The 20,733-nt window shown below is 36.7% G+C and overlaps 1 protein-coding gene across 1 annotated transcript in view; it reads right to left on the bottom strand.

The window, feature by feature from the left end:
- Positions 1–20,733, bottom strand: part of LOC128651846 (ornithine decarboxylase-like) — an 80,103-nt gene that overhangs the window by 36,973 nt on the left and 22,397 nt on the right. The window contains exons 3-4 of the mRNA XM_053704830.1: positions 9,371–9,544; positions 9,110–9,282 (exon numbers count right to left, since the gene is read on the bottom strand). Coding sequence (XP_053560805.1) covers positions 9,110–9,282; positions 9,371–9,544 — 347 coding nt within the window. The remainder of the gene's footprint in view (positions 1–9,109; positions 9,283–9,370; positions 9,545–20,733) is intronic.

The raw sequence follows: 20,733 nt of genomic DNA, 5'->3' as shown, positions 1-20,733 counted from the left end.
CGGCGATGTATTAACCATATCTCTCCACAAGGGGGATCATAGAATCCCTAAGGGGGGCCACTCTCAATACCTCGCAGGGATTGAGAGAGTTAAAGAGGATCTATTTATCCCTATACAAGTGCATGACCTTGGTTAAACCAAGTATGCTAAATTGAACTTAAAACAGGAAGCTAGCTATATAAGCGAAGGCTTATTAGCGCAGAAAGCTGAACCTAAAGTGATTAAATATCTTTCTCCACAAGACCACTGTGTCCACAGCCTGGATGACAGGTTTGAAACTATAACATCACAGCTAAATGCTTATTATCTGTCTCTATAGGTAATAAGTCAGTGAAGCACCTGTTTTTAGTTTTAAATACTCCCCATAATCAAATATACATTGGCAATGATATCTTACATAGATATGCCATACAAATAGATTTGATTAACTCTTGCCTCTGGAGCAGGTTAAAGGGGGACCTTGAAGTATTTCAGGATGAAAATGCAGCCCTGAAATCAAACCAGCAATTGCCATATGCTGTGAATATGCAGGTGTCTAACGATGTTATAATTCCTGCTGGGGCTTATAAATTTCTTTTACCCTTACAGGTAAAAAGAGGTCAGAAATTAAAAACGTCTGAAACACTAATTTTCCTTTCCCATAGAATACAAAATCTGGGTATAACAATGCCCCACACTCCTTTGGTAAATATTGGAACTATTCCAATACATGTTATTGTGCATAACATGACCCCACAGGATATAACCTTATCCAAGGGGACTACCATAGGATATGCACTGGAATCAAGTTATTACACTTTTGGATTCCAGAATAATATAATTGGGCTATTATTATATGAAGGATACTTAACTGAAGAACAATTAATAGAACAATCCTTTGCATCTATGCCAGAGGGTCTATTTACAATTCAGTCTATTTATCCCTACAGCTCAGAGGAAGGCATCTGTAAAATTGAAGAAGCCTCTCTAGTGTTTGATCAGCCGATCACAGATCAAGAATACCCCAATACCCAGAGTCATGGGGGCAATGTAAATTATAATCAAGGGGATCTCACCTCTAGATTGGAAGAAGCCTATGAAATAGGACAGCCTGAAATATTTCCAGGATTTCAGCAAATAGTCGAAGAGCAAATATCTTTAGCCAATGGCTGTTCCAGCGATGATGAACGCCAACAGCTGCAAGAACTCCTGATGGAATACAAGGATATTTTCGCTAGGGATTCTTATGACTGTGGGACTACAGACTTGCACATTGCAAGAATACAAACAGATCCCAATGCACCACCTGTTTTTGTTAAACAATACAGACTTCCTTTAGCCTCTTATGATTCTCTTGCAGAAATCATAAGGAACCTGGAAGAAAGGGGTATTATACGACAGGTGCACAGCTCTTATAACAATCCTATTCTAGGTGTTCTTAAGCCCAATGGACAATGGCGTTTGTGTGCTGACTTAAGACAGCTAAACAAACGAGTGTACATGTCTGGTTGGCCTGTGCCATATATTGACCAGTGCCTAGCACAAATGCAGGGATCCAAAATATTCACTGCCATTGATTGTGCACAGGGATATTGGACCATAAAGGTACATGAAGAGGACCAATATAAGCTGGCATTCTCATTCCAAAAGGTCCAGTATGCATTTCAGAGACTTCATTTTGGATACATAAATTCTGGACATGAATTTGCTGTATTCATGCAAAAGGCTATGCCCGATGCACTGGAAAGGGGGACCTTATCTTATGTTGATGATGTTTTAATGAAAAGCACAGACTTTGAAAAACACATCGCAGAGCTTAAACACTTACTCAGCCAACTTAAAAGGGCAGGTGTCAAATTATCCCTACAAAAAGCTCTATGGTGCCGCACTTGTGTAAACTTTTTGGGACATGAAGTTACTTCTGAAGGGCTAAATCCTCAGAAGAAAAAGGTGGAAGCTATAGTAAATTCTAAAAACCCAACTAACTTAAAGGAATTGAGTTCATTCCTGTGTATGACAAATTATTCTCGCAAATTCATTGATAACTATGCAGAATTAGCTAAACCACTACTACTTCTTCTAAAGACGGATGTGAAATGGCACTGGAGGGAGACTCAAGAGACAGCCACCAGAGAGCTGAAGAGGAAACTCACTCAAGCACCTTGCTTAGCATACCCTGAAGGTGGTAAACCTTTCTTATTAGAGACAGGTTACATAGATATAAGCATGAGTGCTGTTTTATACCAAAAGCATGATGATTTAAGCAAAACTCTATCCCCAGTAGAAATAAAATTTAGCGATTGCGAAAAAGCCCTCATATCCACTGTATGGGCTCTACAAAATTTCCACAGCTATATACAGGGCAAGAAAATTATTGTAGAAACGGCCCACCAGCCTTTGCTATATTTGCAAAGTGGGAGAATAAGAGATGGGAATTTGTCTAATAGCCGCATAACAGCGTGGACTCTTTCCTTACAAGGCTGGCCCTTAGAAATTCGCTAAACGCAGAATAAAAAGAATCCAGTCACACAGGGGCTTGCTGAGCTCCACGACTGTACTGCTAAAGATCCTGGGGAAGAATTATCATAAGATGATTTCCTGGAGGAACAATTGCTTTCCCCATATAAAATGTACAATGAGATCAATTGTCAAACATTACCTTGGGTATATGTTGATGGCTGTTCTTACCATGCCACTATTGATAATGAGTGCAGATTAGTCGCTGGCATTGGTATAACTTGGGCAAATGGATTCCCAAATATTTCTATAGCTTTCAACATTGGGCCAAGATCCAGTCAAGTTGCAGAACTCACTGCTTTTCTAAAAACCATTGAAATGGCTATTGAACATGGTATTCATGAATTTGTGATCATAACTGACTCAAATTATGTGCGTGATAGCTTTGTTGAACACCTGCCAACTTGGAAAAGAAATGGCATGCAGAAAAGTAACCACAAACCAGTCAAGCATGGCAAGTTGTTCTGCGAGATTGATAATCTGGTGGTATCCAATGATTTAGCCATACACTGGAAAAAGACCAAGGGTCATTCCAGGGTTCTTGGTCCTGATAAGGAAGGCAATGACCTTGCGGATTCATTAGCCAAACAAGGAGCCATAACTGGAGAACTCCTTAATATAGACCACTTAATGGATGCAATTCAGGTAGAAGCCATTACCAGAAAGCAGGCTAAACAACAGAGTGAGCCTAACCTGGTGCAATGGAGTCAGGATTCTCCTAGTGAGGACCTGATCACCAGTCAAAAAGAAGACCCCATTGTAGGCATCTTTTATAAACACATAGAAGATCCTGAAAGCAACCCCATCTCAAAAGATGATTGTATTTCCAAAGAAGATCTTAGAATCTTAATGAAATCCAGAACACAATTCAAGTTACAGGATGGTTTGTTAATTAGAAGCTCCAAAACTGGCATCCAGCAATGGGTAGTACCCACCAAGTTCAGAGGTCTAATGCTTCAACATGCCCATGATGCTCCCACATCTGGTCATCGTGGTGCCAAACTCATGTATGAAATATTGCGTGATTATGCCTTTTGGCCACACATGTTGAAAGATGTTCAAACTTACTGTCAAGGGTGTTTAATCTGTCCACAATTCCAACCCACTGCACTGTTAACAGTGACATGCCTATTCACTAAATGGGTAGAGTGCATCAGTGCACCTAACAATAGTGCTGAAACATGCGCAGCATCGCTCATCAACCACGTGTTTTCCAGATTTGGTTTACCCCAAAGAATCGAATCAGATCGGGGAACCCACTTCACTAGCAAAGTGATGACCAAAATGTGGAAAATACTAGGAGTAAAAAGAAAGCTCCATATTGCTTATAGAGCTGCCTCAAGTGGTGGTGTAGAGCGTTACAACCAGTCCATTGTTAAAATCCTCAAAAAGTTTGTGAGTGAAACAGGTAAAGACTGGGATTTAAAACTACCTCTAATCTTAATGGCATTAAGAGCAACTCCAAGTAGTGCTACCAAGATGTCACCTTTTGAACTGATGACTGGTAGAAGAATGGTTCTACCTCAGCATCTACTGTACCGTACATCAGACCAGAACCTGATAAACGCTGCCAATACACATCAATATGTGGAGAACCTAAAAAAGCACCTGCAATATGCCTTTTGCATTTGCTCAGAGGAACTTAGAGAAAGCCGCAACTTCCACTAAAACCTATTATGATCTCAAAACGTCCAAAAAGGAATATGAAATAAATGATAAAGTTTATCTTTATAACTTTGGAAGAGAACAGGTTAAGGAGAAGAAATTCCTTCCATCGTGGAAAGGTCCTTTTGTCTTTACTGACAAAATATCTCAAGTAGCCTATAAAATAAGGATCCCCAAAAGTGATAATTTCATAGATAAATGGGTCCATATCAATCAGTTGCAAGCATGTCCTCCTAGGTCCCAACTACAAGTCATAGAGGGAGAATGAAGTGTCATATCCCCAAACGCACTAAAGACATACTGTAGTTTAAAGATGCCTAGCTGATAAGCATGAAGGCTAAAAAATGACGGACTCTCTACATAGAGGACTGTCTAAGATGTGTACGGTCAACAGACTCACCAGATACCGCTGACTTTAAGCCAATTCAAACAAATGTGTCCTACATTGAATTGGAAGGGGGAATTATGTCAGGGTATAAGAATATCATAAAATAGTATACACATGTATACTTATAAATAATAATATGTCTGTGTACACCAAATAATTCATTTTGTTTATGGGACCCAAAAGGGAAAATGTATGTAAACCAGCCCCCTCTCTCACTCATCAAATAAATTACTTGCAGAACAAAGAAATGTTTTCAAAGTAATCTTAGAGGTCTATTTAAACAGTCATTTCAAAGAAAATGACAAAAGTTTAAACTGTTGAGATAGGATAGGACCATTGAGTCATTTCAAAGAAGAACAAATTGTCTCAAAAGATAATATTAGCTATATGCTCAGTATATGACATCAGATAGGAGACACTTTTCCTGATTAACATAGCTTTTGAAGCTCACAGCCCTGCTGTGTATGGAAACAATAAAAATGTGACCAAGAAAAAACACGTTTACAACGTAGCCTAGTTGTCTGGCGTAGGTGACATATTTTGTGGAAAAGAAACCATTCACAGTTCAATGCAAATTAGTGCCTGCTGTGTCAAGTATACAAACACTGAACCATGGACTTAAAGATAAAAACATTTTTTTTTATTCTCTCTGTTTTCCAGAAATCTCATGAAAATTATAGGAACAACTGATGTAATGGGATATCTGAATGAATATCTGTAAAATGAATGTATAAATGCTGGGTTTCATATCAATATGATATTTGTGGACCTAAAAAGCAATGATTAATAGGAACATTTTAGATAAATGCTGCAAATAGATTTATACATATTTGACAATTGTTCCTTTTTGGGGGGGTTTTCAGGAAAACAAGATATCTTTAGACATAAAAACATACATATGGATATTTTATATTTTAACATAATAACCCTATTATTTTTATTTCAGATCTGCATAAGAGTCATGCATTCAAGATTTATTAGAATTATGAAATATATTATATTCATGTTGGGATACAGTGCAGTACTGAATATAAAACATGCTGTATTTGTATGAATATATATATCAGGATTTTAAATGCTATTAATTTTGGAATAGTTAGCAATATAAATTACTTTAATGTAATATGATATTAAAAAGAATTTGAGGTTTCATATTAAAATAATCAAGAAATTGACATGATGCTACCCTGTCTGGAATTTAGGTTGTAAGTGATTGATGTAAAAAGTTATGGTCTGATAAATGATCACTTTATAAAAATGTATTAAATTGTTAAAAATGTTTGAATGAATATGTTTGTTTGTCATGCTGCCCCCCGATGGCCAAAATCTGGTGTTGCGATGCAAGAATTACAGCTAAAAAGTTGTTAACAAAGATGCATCTCCCTGACAACATACATTCCCAAAATGAACCAATAAGAAGTGACAAGGTTTTCAAGGGCATCCCATTTTTTACACCTATAATTAGACAATATAAGTTGTATGCAGGATAGGGGAAGAGACTGGCTGCTGATGTTTTTGCTAACTTGACTGAAAACTGTTGCGTGGGACACAGTCAAACTATAAGCAAAGTGGGCCATACTTTTCCTTATCAATTGCAATTACACTTATCTTTATATGAGGTGGGACAAACAAGTTTTGAAGCTGACTTATCAATTTGGTTTTTATTTTGGTAACGTATTAAAAGATTGCTAAAAATATAGGTAAAGATTTAAGATAAGCATTCCTTGTTGCTGTAGTAAATACATTTTAAAGAGCATATGTGTATTTTAAAACTCGTGTTTCATAGTCCTGTATAGTGTTAAACTTGCCTTTTATATGTTAAGTTGTTTATCTTTGCAATATAGATATATATCTTAGAACTGGTTTTAATTATAAGTAACTAAGAATTTGTTCCAGTTGAAATAAATGGATATTTAAAGTAACTGTTTACATTAAGAATATATGTACTTTTAGTGTCCTAATTAGAATTATATTAGAACCAATTGCAGCTATATAGCTGATTGTACTGTTGAATGCTAGTAGCTAATATCTTGGAATCTCATTGTGTTAATTGAATGAAAGGCTATTGTGAATAAGGCTAGTTTTAAAGGTAAACTTTTATGAACTTTGCATAGCATATTTTAATAGTTTTAAACGTGTATAATATTGTCTCATACTCTGGTTCCTACAAATATATTTCAATGTGTTTATAGATATCAACTAATAAAAAAGAATTCAGGAATTTATATTAATTTTATGGTTTTTGGTATATGCATATTTTTGGGTTTAGCTTAAAGGATAATTATAAAATATATATTGTGTTATAACACGGCCATATACTGACAGCCCAGATTGGGATGAAGACTTCTGCCCCTCTGGAGGTCCACTTGTGCCCGGCTGGGTGAAGACGTCTCCAGGTAGGGTGATCTTCAAGGGGTTAGTGTTAGATTTTATTAAGGGGGGATTGGGTGGGTTTTAGAGTAGGGTTGGGTGTGTGGGTGGTGGGTTTTAATGTTGGGGGTGTATTGTATTTATTTTTTACAGGTAAAAGAGCTGATTACTTTGGGGCAATCCCCCGCAAAAGGCCCTTTTAAGGGCTATTTGTAATTTAGTATAGGGTAGGGCTTTTTATTATTTTGGGGGGATTTTTTATTTTATTAGAGGGATTAGATTAGGTGTAATTAGTTTAAAATTCCTGTAATTATTTTTTTATTTTCTGTAATTTAGTGTTTGTTTTTTGTACTTTAGTTAATTTTATTTAATTGTAATTAGTTTTTATTTAATTGTAGTTAATTTATTTAATTATTTTAATGATAGTGTAGTGTTAGGTGTAATTGTAACTTAGGTAAGGTTTTATTTTACAGGTAAATTTGTATTTATTTTAGCTAGGTAGTTCTTAAATAGTTAGTAACTATTTAATAACTATTGTACCTAGTTAAAATAAATACAAAGTTGCCTGTAAAATAAAAATAAACCCTAAGATAGCTACAATGTAGCTATTAGTTATATTGTAGCTATCTTAGGGTTTATTTTACAGGTAAGTATTTTTTTAAATAGGAATAATTTAGTTAATTATAGTAATATTTATTTAGAGTTATTTAAATTATATTTAAGTTAGGGGGGTGTTAGGGTTAGGGTTAGACTTAGACTTAGGTTTAGGGGTTAATATGTTTATTATAGTGGCCGCCGTGTAGGGGGGGGTAGATTAGGGGTTAATAAATATAATGTAGGTGATGGTGGGCTCCGGCAGCAGCAGTTTAGGGGTTAATCAATTTATTTAGTTGTGGCGGGGTCCGGGATCGGCAGGATAGGGGTTAATAACTTTATGTAGGTGGCGGCGGTATAGGAGGCAGCAGATTTGGGGTTAATAGGTATAATGTAGGTTGCGGCGGGTTCTGGGAGTGGCGGCTTAGGGGTTAATACATTTATTAGAGTTGTGGCGGGGGCCGGGAGCGGCAGTTTAGGGGTTAATACGTTTTTTTAGTTGCGGCGGGGTCCGGGAGCGGCAGTTTTGGGGTTAATAAGTATAATGTAGGTGGCGGTAGTGTAGGGGGGCAGATTTGGAGTGTTTAGACTCGGGGTACATGTTAGGGTGTTAGGTGTAGTCATTTCCCATAGGAATCAATGGGATATCGGGCAGCAGCGAACATGAGCTTTCACTGCTGTCAGACTCCCATTGATTCCTATGGCACCTGCCGCCTCCAGGGCGGTGGATTGAAAACCATGTATGCTGGGCCGGAAAAGTGGCGAGCATACCTGATAGTTCATTGATAACTTCCAAAAGTAGTCAGATTGTGCCGAACTTGCGTTCGGAACATCTGTAGTGACGTAAGCATTGATTTGTGTCGGACTGAGTCCAGCGAATAGTATGTTACGTCCCTAAATTCTACTTTTGCCGGTCAGTAGGGTTTGATAACTACGAATCAGGATTGCCACAAATACGCTGTGGAATTCCAGCGTATTTGCGGTTGACAGCTTGATAAATAGATGCCAAAGACTGTAAAGGAATTCAAAAATGCCTGGGACACGCATAAGACTATCCTACGGAAAAAGTAACATGAAATTTGGGTACACTTGATGGGCCTTTTTGGCTCTTATCTACCGTCAAATTCTATGTTTCTATATTTCTACTTTTGTGCATGTAACCCACAGAGTTCACTGAGACAGCAGCTGCGCCACAAGCCTATCATGAAAGGACTTTTCCTTATTAACAAGCTATCCGAATCATTGAAGTTTCATTTAATGATGGGAATCCAGAAAGCCTGAAGCGCTGGGTGGTTCAGAAACCCCCAAAAACATTTTAAAAGGCAATCAATTTCTCACACGTCATCATATATAGATAAAATAATGGTACAGTTTGAATCTGCTGAACGAAAAAGTTAAACGGCCAATCAAAGGAATCAGCAGCAAAAGGGTTAAATGCAGTGGGAGAAAACAGCTACAAACCACTATTGCACAGCAATAAGAAATGTTGCAGCAGTCAAGGGGTTAATTAACATGCAACATTCCGAATGAAATAATGAAACAGGCACAGCTATCCACTATTTTAATTCCTGTAGATTAATTTTCTGAAAAACGTACTCAGCCTCTGGGTGATTTTCTGCCACTTTCACCAGTTCGGATTCACAGTCGAAGGTCATTCTGCATACCCCGCGCCTGGCTGCATGCCTGATGTGTGAGGGCTGCTTGCAAGGGTTGGCATAGACAATATTGGCAGCTGGCACTCCCATGTCCAGTATTGTGTCTATTTCCAACTAGACGGTAAAACAAAGGAAGGTGAAAAGCCTTTCCTAAACCTGCTACTGTGCCCTCTAGAAGGGACATTACTATATGGTATATTACCTTGCTAGCACAGTCAAACCCACAACCCAGGAGGGCCAATATCTGGAGCACTTCTTTGGTACTGTTACACTTCACTGCATAGAATGGTTTCACTCGCGGCATCTTCTGCAGAAAGCGCCAGTGTTGGTGCACCACTACTCCCAGATCTGCTACAAAGAAGGCATTTTTTTCACCCTGTCACAGAAAAAAAAAGAAAATGAACACATTATCCATGTGGTGAAAACTGCGCAAATGGACTATAGAATTGTAGAAATGATTACATTATCATTTTAGTTCATGTAAGAATATCATTATTCATAGTATTATTTTGTGTCTCATTTATACATTAATCCCTTTGTAACATTTTAATTTCAAGCTGATGTATTGGATAATTATATCAAAATCTTTGACAATCTGGAATCTGACTGAAGATATCAAAATATATTTTGTTTGCTATTAAATTAGTACCAAAGGAGATACATACTACTAATAGTATTACTGCTACAGCTACTACTACTTCTAATGATAATAATACTTTTATACTCATAGTAACACTGTCTGCTAAAAATTAATTTAAAAAATTGCATTAAAAAATTATACAGGATCAAAGATATGAGGTCTCAGGTGTTAGAAAAAAAAAGATATGCAAAGGGATTTAACATAGAGATACATACATATACGTCTATATATGTATATGTATGTATATTTAACCCACAACCACAACGTACCATGTACCATGACCGCACTATTATACCCTTCCTCCTTGCTGCTGGCTACCGGAAATAGCGCCATTAAAAATTAAATCCCCAAAGAAAGACCAACAACCTACAGGTTACATGTTTATATGTGTGTACATATGTATTTATGTGTTTTACTGCATATTTATTGCACGTATTTAAAATTCCAATGTTCTTCACATACTTTTCATTGCAGTGGCGTCACTAGGGGGGGGGGCGGGGGGGGCGACCCACACCCGGGTGACACCATAAGGGGGGTGACACCACAGCAGCTGTTACTAACCTGTTAGAAGAATAGTATTATTTGATTTGTAATTTGATTTGTAAGTTTAACTTTTTATTTCTGAATCTGAATAGTAGTGTGGTGTGGCGTTGTTGTTCTTTGTTCAGTGAGTTAATAAATACATAACAGTTGTATTACTTTACTTAATTTACTAATTAACCATGGGGGGGGGGTCCGACTCCGTCCGTCCGTGAGTGACCCAACCACCGCATGTAAACCGCTGTGACGTCAGTGACTGTGTGATCATCAATCTACTCCATTAGACTAGACTCACTCAGTAGAATGATGATCACTCTAGTCGGAGCAGCAGGGGCAGGCTGCAGCCACAGACAGACCGACGGTCACGTTCCAATCCTCAGCAATGTCTGGCTGACACACAGTCACTCACATGCAGCACCACCTGTGGAACGTGACCGGAGATGAACAGGGCACACTGCGCAGGCTAAGTGGGGGGAGCGGAGGAGCAAATAGTCACAACACTAGTGACTGCGCATGCGCAGGACTCAGGAGGAAGACGACGTGACGTCACCTAAAGAGAGAGAGCGGGAGCGGCCGAGAGCGGGACGACGTGCGACACAGGCTGGCAGGCAGGGCAGCAAGCGCCAAGACAGTGAACGAACCGAACGACCGTGAAGTAAGGCAGGTAAGTCACAGTTAAACTGCGGTTGCCCCCTGTTTTCTGATTTATCTTCTCCTCAAAAGCCATATACAGACAGAGACATCTGATCTGAGTCACGAAAACCAAAAGACTTACACAACCTACATCAGCTTATTGTGTTGTCCTTTAGTTACGCTGAATGAAGTGTGTTTGTTTCATGCTATCAGTTACTAGCACTTATAGACATGAAGACATCTCTGGATGAAGAATTATTCTATTTATTTGTTTATTTAAGAAATTATTCGGCACCAGATTTCTTGCTTAGTGTGCACTGCTAAAAAGGCTCGAGCACAATTAACTTCATCCCACAAGCAATTAAATCAGATTATGTTACATCATTTCCCTGAGTGTTAACTGTATAAACAACAACCATTCCAATTTAAAATATTACACCACATTGATTTGTGTTTGCTGAGAGACAGTTTATTATTCAGTAATATAGCTGACTCCTTCACCAACTATGGCAGACTCTGCACCAGCTCGGTGTTATAGACTGCTCATAATTTTCTAATGCATTTATTTGCTGTAATAAATTTTCTTTCTTATTAGCTGTGCCCTAAGGAACAGAGTTAAAAAAATAAACATTGCAGATATTAAAAGGCCACAAATAAAAAAAAAATAATAATCCGTAGAAAAATCAATTCTTTGTATCCAGTAGTGTTGCTCACTCAGTACATTAAAAAAGAAAAGAAAATTAGAAAAACAAATTGTGGCTGTTCTTAGGTTTCTTAGAAAAAATATATAGAACAAAACCCCAAGTGTGCAATTTCCTACATTATCTATTATGATTGAAGTCTAAGAAGAAAATTTTTATTTTTTGTTACCGTGTTTCTAATTGTAAGCAATTCCTGCTCAGAAAAGAAAAAAAGTCTTTAAGTCCTTTCCATATTTTATACTAAAGAAAGTGCTCAGGACAGCAGCGGCTATATAATCATGTATTGCAAGTGCAACACATACATTTTTCACATCTTAATCTGTTTGGTTCTATGTATTAGACTACCACCATGGATATCATTGCACTGAGATTTGAAATATAGATTTCAGAATGACATTCTTACCATCTGCTTTTTTTTTTTCTGTTTAGAGTATTAAAATATTATTTGTTTTTTTTAATCCCTGTATCACTGTTTTCTTTCTTTTCCGTTCCCCCCATTATTTTTCCTTATTATTAATAACCTGTATTTTATATTTCTTTCCTTTTCTGATTATAACTGGTACAAAAAAAAGCCACAAAAAGTCAGAATGATAGTTTATATTTTGTGAATGCTTCTACAGTCGTTAATGATATCCAGGAACATTAACATTTCCTAAAATATTTAGTGAGGCTATCATTAAATACTGTACAAGCAGTCATTCACAAAATATAAACTTTCAGACTTTTTGTTGCCTTTTGTGCTGCAGTCTTTTTTGTGCTGCAAACTTAGGCATACATGCATAGTAAATGCAGCATATGTGACTAGTGAATTTTTGTTTTTTTAACTTGAAATAAATAATGTAAGCAATACAGGCCTGTAATATATTACTGCACTCAGTCGGAACATTCTTAAAATGTCATCAAATATTTTGTGAGGCTAAGTGCAAAATTATTACAGGCCTGTATTGCTCACATTACCAACCTACCTAGCTTCACACAGCTGTCACTTGTATTGTATGAGAAGTAGATGCCTGCAATATTATTATATTACAGCCAGACCTGACTGCAGTGCTTGAGTGATTGCTTGTACATGATCTGTATACATACACAATACCATCTGTGATTTAAAGAGAAATCTACTACACCACTGACACCAGTCTTTTAGGTGTTCCTAAACAGCACAGCAAAGTAACAGCACTAGTTCCTGCATGTGTCAAGTTCTTTCTGCAGACATGCTGCATTTTCTGTGATGACATCTTGGATAAGATCACAGCATGTTCTGAATAGTGTGTGTTGTTTTTTTTTCTCTAAATGCATCTTAAAAGAATATGAGAATGTATTTTGGTAATGAATGTTCTTGTGGTAAATAAAGCAACTTTTAATGCTTTATTTATGCTTGTGGAATTTTGGGAGTTGTCCTTATCAGCCAGTGATCAATTGAGTTGCATACAAGCAAGAGTTTTCTGTTAGTTTCTCCAGCTTTCTTGTTATGCTCGTATGTTTTCTGTTCAATTTATCTTGTGCTTATCCAAGTGGTGAAACCCTGCTTCTCTGGAATGCAATAAAACTGATGTTCCTTTTATATGTGGCCATTGGGCTAATTATCATAATTATGGGTCTATAGTACTGGTTTCAAACGTGTCCTCATGCCACCCTAACAAGCCAGATTTTCAGAATATGTGAACTAGAGCACAGGTGAAATAATAAGCTGATTACAATTATTTTACATGCTCTCACCCAAGGTAATCCTAAAAATCTGGCCTGTAAGGGAGGCCTGAGCACTGAGGATATGTTTTATTAACCAGTGGTCTAGTATATAGGTGTAAACATGATATCACTATTGAATTTGTTTAGACTCCAAGTTTTGGTGAATTCCTAGGAAAACATATATACCATTTCCTTACATCCAAACCCTGACAGGGATATGAAAGTATGACACCCATTTTTTTTTCTTTTAAGGTTCAGGTAAAGTATATAAATTTAAAAAACTTTGCCATGTGCTTCTATTATGTCATTTGCTTTGTTGTCTTCATATTTTCTATTGAATCGCTACTCGCTAGTATACCTAGATAGGCTTAATAGCAGCAATGCACTATTGGGAGCTAGCTGATGATTGGTGGCTGCACATATCCCTCCAGCTCCCAGTAGTGCTTTGTTGCTCCAAAAAATAATAGACCAATGAGTGATTTGGACTTCTCAAGACTATCCTGAAGCCTTGAGAGCTCACCTTGATTCACCTTGGGCTTGGTGCACAAAGCAGTTGACATTTAAGAAGATTGTAGAACATCAATGAAAAAGCCATTTTGTTAGCTTTAATAGGATATATTTGATTATTATTGCAGGAATATTCTATCATGCCACATGGAGTGCATAAATCAAAGAGGCCAAGTGGATGCCAGCAAAGAAAAGCAAAAGAGGCAAGAACTAAATCAATCAAAACACTTGCTGGATCCATGCTTCAGTATGTTAAAAGACCAGATGATGGCCAGGGTTCATCTAAAGACACTGCTTGTGAGTCTCCGATTGATATAGCTGATTCTTCGGATGCCATTGCTAGCATGCATTCTGCAGAAGAGCAAGAAGTGGAAATGGCAGAATCTGAAGTAGAAGAGCAAGGAGCAGAAATGGCAGAATCTGAAGCAGAAGAGAGTGCTGAAAGTGACTCTAGCCATAGCCATGATACTGTAAAAGAAATGATTGCCATTAAGGAGAAAGATTTGCAAATTTTATGTGATGTTTCTTTCTGGGAGATACCAGTTCCAGACCATTTTCGGGTTGAAATCATCAAAAAGGGAAGTGCTTCTTTTCAGAATAAAGATGGTCCTTTCAGTGTTGTGAAAAGGCCAGATGCAAAAGCTGAAATAAAGGGAGCTGTGCGCCAACTTACAAAAGAGTGGTTTTACAAGATGATGCCTAATGGCGAGAAAATTCTGCGATCTTGGATGGTTTACTCACCTGTCAGTGAGAATTTATACTGTTTTTGCTGCCGACTGTTTGCCATTAGTGCTACAGATACCATATCCAAATTTGTGACTGGGTTTCAGAAGTGGTGGAAACTGAACCCGAAAGTAAATAACCAAGAGACATCTGAAGATCACCTACGTTGCCTTGAAAATTGGAAAACTTTGGCAGCAGGACTGAAAATGCACAAAACCATTGATGCCGAAAATATTGCCTTGATGGAAATTGAGAAGAAAAAGTGGAGGGACATCTTGCACAGATTGCTTGACATCACATTGTTTCTTGCCAAACAGAATCTGGCATTCCGTGGCCACAAGGAAGATGAATCTTCATTCAATAAAGGGAACTTTCTTGAGATGGTTGAGATGCTTTCAAAATATGATTCAGTATTGAAAGAGCACCTAATTAGATTAAAGCAGAGCACATGTAAACTTAAAGTATCGGTTTCATATCTTGCACCAAAAACTCAGAATGAGTTTATAAGTGTCCTGGCAAATCATGTGAAGGAGAAGCTTGTCATGGAGATAAAGTCTGCAAAGTACTTTGGGATCATGTTTGACAGCACACCTGACATATCCCATACTGACCAGATGTCAGAAGTGATCAGATATGTAAAAATCAGCAATAGGAAAGTTGAAGTAAAAGAAGTATTTCTAGGATTTTTCCCTTTAAAGGGGAAAAAAGCTGCTGACCTCAGTTCTGAAATTCTCAAAAAAATGGAAAGTGATGGATTGGACATAATGATGTGCCGCGCTCAGGGCTATGATAATGCTGCCACTATGGCTGGAAAACATGGTGGTGTACAGTCAATTCTTAAGGAAAAGAACAAAAAAGCTATTTTTAATGGATGTGTGGACCATTCTCTTAACTTGTGCGGGCAGCACTCTTTTGCTGAAAATGCATCATGTGTGACATTTTTTGGAACTCTTCAGACAATGTTTTCTTTCTTTTCTGCTTCCACCCATCGATGGGATGTATTAATTGACCATACTGGAATGTCAGTGAAAAGGCTATCAACAACACGCTGGAGTGCTCATCATGCTGCAGTTAAGCCAGTAAAAGAAAAATTTGACAAGTTTGTAGAGGCGATTGGAGATCTTTGTGATCCAGATGAAAATTTGGAGACAAGAGGAGCAGCACAAGTTCTTTTGAATGCTCTCTCTGATTTCACTTTTCTGTGCTACCTGTACTTCTGGTCTGATGTACTTCAGGAAGTTAATGATGCACAGCAGTACCTGCAGACTAAGGGCTTAAGTCTCGACAAAGTGGTGACAAAGCTAGAGACGCTAAGACTTTTTCTGTACGAGGAACGTATTCGCCTAGTGGAACATGCAATTGAACAGGCTCTTTTAAAATCTGAGGAATATGGAATTGCAGTAGAGAGAAGAGCCAGGTTCAAGAAGAGGATGCCAGGGGAGCAGGCAAGAGATGCTGGACTCAGTCTGCAAGAAGAAAATAAAAGGGGGATGCTTGAGTGCATTGATCGCTTTCATTCTGAAATCCAAAACAGATCAAGAGCCATCATGGAAGTAGCAGGCATGTTTGAGGCAGTTCAAGCTAAGAGTCTCATATCTGCCACTGAAGAAGAATAAAAGGTGTCCATTCCAAAATTGTCCAATTTCTATGATGAGGTATCTGAGAGTGAGCTTTTCCTTGAAATACCAAGGCTGAGAAGGCACCTGAAAGCAGCACAGATTAATCTGGAAGAAGTCAAAGACTGGGCAACATTAGAAATTTTGACATTTATAGCTAAATGGGACTTCATAGAATCTCTTCCAACCCTGTCACTGAGCCTAAAATTATTTCTGACAATCTGTGTGTCTGTGGCTTCATGTGAGAGGAGCTTTTCAAAGCTTAAGCTTATTAAGAATTATCTGCGATCTACAATGGGGCAGTCAAGGCTTTCTGATCTTTCGATATTATCCATTGAAAGTGAGTTAGCGAAAGACATTGATTTCCATGAAGTGATTAACAATTTCGCTGCTTTGAAGGCCAGGAAAGCAAAGTTCTGATTTAGTTGAGCTGCTCGCTAAATACTTGTGTATTTGTTCCTGTTTTATGTTATTTAATTTATTTCAGAAAAGTTTAATTTTACAAATTGAAGTGTATTTGTTCCTGTTTTATTTTTGTGTTATTTAATTTATTTCAGTAAAGTTTAATTTTACAGTTACACATGGCATGGGAGTGTATTTGTTCCTGTTTTATTTTTGTGTTATTTAATTTATTTCAGTAAAGTTTAATGTTACAGTTACACATGGCATGGGATTGTATTTGTTCCTGTTTTATTTTGTGTTATTTAATTTATTTCAGTAAAGTTTACATTTTGAAAAAACATTTATCTTTTTTTCATGTATTATTTGAAGGTGTATGTCACTACTATTGCTATTACATTCAGTGTTATATGGGAGTTACGATTTAGGAGTAACATTAGAAGAAAAAAAAAATTAAGTGTGGGGTTGGTATCTCATGACACCATGAGATACCGCCCCGGGTGACACCAACCCTAGTGACGCCACTGTTTCATTGTAAATACATATTTCTTTACATATATATATCAAATATATATAGAAATATATATTTAATAATACAAAGTACATTATATTCTATGTGAAGAAAATAGGAATTTAAAATATGCGTTTTGTGCATCGTGTTTCGCTATTTAGATTTTAACACAGTCAAGTTAGTACACATGAAAGCTTAGTAATCTTAAGGCGTGTTATTAAAAATGTACATATAAAATATTTTTAAGAATGATTAAAGGGACAGTCTAGTCAAAAATAAACTTTCATGATTAAGATAGTGCATGTCATTTTAAACAACTTTTTAATTTACTTTTATCATCAATTTTGCTTTGTTCTCTTGGTGTTTTTAATTGAAAGCTAAACCTAGGTAGGCTCATATGCAATTTTTTTAGCCCTTGAAGGCCGCTTCTTATCTGAATGCATTTTGACACAACTAGAGGACGTTAGTTCATGTGTGCCATATAGAAAACATTGCACTCATGCCCGTGGAGTTACCTAAGAGTCAGCACTGATTGGCTTAAATGAAAGTCTGTCAAAAGAACTGATATAAGGGGGCAGTCTGCAAAGGCTTAGATACAAGGCAATCACAGAGGTAAAAAGTGTATTAATATAACTGTGTTGGTTATGCAAAATTAGGGAATAGGTAATAAAGGGATTATCTATCTTTTTTTCTCCAAATAATTATTTTATTGAGGTTTTTAGCAAGAGTTACAATATAAGAATATTTTTGCCACAATTCAATACAAACAGATAAAAGGACAACTTTTGTATCAGAACAATAAAGTAATTTTTTTTTTTGTACCATAACAATAAAAATGTATGATCCTCTCATTATAACAATAAACTACACACACGTCTATCTGTGAGGATTAAAATCAATGGGGTTAGGCTAAGACCATATATAAACGGTATTTGGTGAAAGTATATTCGCCTAGTGTTACAATATAGGTACAACAATACAAACATATTCATAGAATACCACATAAACCAAGACACTATAGGCAAATACCACTGAAACCTCTTTTTATGCATTGATATAAACCTCCTATACTATAGATAGGTCACTCTTGTACCTACATAAGTTATCTATTATCAATGGAGGTACACTAGACTGAGATATAATTTTATAGACCTCCCCAGTAGTAGATAGGCTACTCTTGAATCTATGTAATATACCTTGAATCGCTGGAGGTAGAAGAACTAGAATGCTATACAGTCCCTTTCGGACCATGGCACATAATATATAATCTGATATAATAAGGATTATATCCCAACAATATTGCAAAAAATCACAACAACAATTTATTATGGTATAATTCAAAATAGCGGGCCAAAGCCGCTCTCAAAATAACCCAGACTTACTACTGGGAATGGAGTATTCCCCCCCCTAGAACAATACAGGTAGCCCTCAGTTTACGCCGGGGTTAGGTTCAAGAAGGAATGGTTGTAAATCGAAACCGTTGTAAATTGAAACCCAGTTTATAATGTAAGTCAATGGGAAGTGAGGGGGTTAGGTTCCAGGCCCCTCTCAAAATTGTCATAAGTAACACCTAATACATTATTTTTAAAGCTTTGAAATGAAGACTTTACATGCTAAACAGCATTATAAACTTAATAAAATAATCACACAACATCGAATATATAATTAAACTAAATTAAATGAACAAAATTTTTTTTTAACAGCATTGTAAACCTAATAAAATAATCACACAACACAGACTTTACTTGCATTTTTCTGAAAACAGTTCTTTCTATGCATTCCAATCTGGACTGATTTATAGACAGGAAGATCTTGTTCCTATGAAATCTGCTCAATAGCTCAGGTCTGGTTAAACTGATTAATTTCAGCTTGCTTGGCTTGCATATCTTTGCTGCAACAGAAGCGGACAGCTCCACCTACTGGCTATTTTAATCAATGCACTGCTTCTCAATGTTTTTCAATAGAAGTCACATGACTGGAAAAAAAAGTTTGTTATTCTGAAACGGTGTAAATTGAACCGTTGTAAACCGAAGGCCATCTGTACTGTATATAGTTGTATAATCTTCCCACAAAATATATGGGCTACTCATGAACCCACTCAATAAATCTTGAATGGCTGGAGGCGAAAGAACTAGAGTGATATATGATTACTCATAGACCATGGCACATAATTTATAAGTTGTACTAAAGCGTAATATACAGATACCTAATGAAAACACATGATAAGTGGTAGTGGCCGCTATATAAAGTTTATAACAGACACAAATCTGCCAGGTTTTAAACCCAGTGCTTAAACTGGGATTTTTTTTTTTTTATTAATTTAAGCGAATGATAATACTTATATTATGATTGCTTATGGCGAGAGTGATAGAATGAAAGTAGCAGTGTTACTGAATATATCTTGGCAACCATTGCTAAGTGTGGTCAAAAGGAAGGATGTAATCTAGACGGTGAAAGCTATACTGCAAGGTTGGATGATTCAGGCACATGGCCTCTCCCGGGTTCACCCAAGTTTTGACAACTTCCCTCTCTAATGACTTTAGTTTTAAATTCTAGTTCAGTAAGTCAGAGTAAAATAAACTATATCTAATCTCTTTATCACTAAAATATGGTTTGTGTCCTACTAAATTTAGATATACTTAGTGAAGAGGTATGTTCTTATGGTTGGCAGAGGGCTATATACACAACGTGTCTGAGTTTCTATAACATCTAAGTGAGGCTCTCAAATAAGAGCACACTAACTCCAAAGATATCCACGTTTTATGCAGGGCAAACATATATTATCTAATAAATCATAAGTAATAGAACCCTAGTTTAAGTAAGGTGTTTGAGAGTAGCAACCCAGACACATGAACAAGCATCGAATAAAATAGTCTCCCAATTCTCAATAGTCTCCCAATTCCCAAGTCTCAACACAATTCTATAAAAAAAGAGGGGTATACTGGTGAAAAAGAAAAGACTGCCGCCGCACCTGTTCAGATGTCTTGTATGTCAATTTCGTAGATGTGATCTCCTTAAAATGAATATCATTGGATTCAACAATGCTTCATAAAACCAGACCCATAAGTTAGGACTCTGGTTTTTAAAATGGGTACAATATAATCCATAAAGTAATCTTATGAAATCAGGAGCGCTTAGATTATGCGTCTGAACATGGCGGCTATTAGGACACGCCCCCTATCTTTCTTTTTAAACAACACCAATTCTGGTGTTGACTGTCCCTTTAAACATACTGTAAACTATATAGATATATTCTATAGATTATTTAGAATATTTTATAGTATGTTTTATATTTTTTAATAATTTTTGGGCCTGTTATCATTATCCAATAACCTGTATCCAGACTCACCTGTAATCAACCTATTTAGGGTCAGATTACAAGTTGAGTGAAAAATATTGCTTACTCGAGCACGTTATTTGCGCTCCCCTCAGTAATACCAGTGCACGCTCCTTTACCAATTTTTGGGTTCTTAACAAGTTACTGCATTATATTGTTTATTGTATTGAGGCTGATTTTTATCTCTTCATATTTATATATTTTTAAAATTGTCATTAAATGATTTATCCTATCATGTGATTGTGATATTTACTTCTTTTAATTGTACTCTA

Source organism: Bombina bombina, chromosome 3, assembly GCF_027579735.1.
Source record: "Bombina bombina isolate aBomBom1 chromosome 3, aBomBom1.pri, whole genome shotgun sequence".
In the NCBI taxonomy this organism is placed as follows: Eukaryota; Metazoa; Chordata; class Amphibia; order Anura; family Bombinatoridae; genus Bombina; species Bombina bombina.
This window is presented reverse-complemented; position numbering and strand designations above follow the sequence as displayed.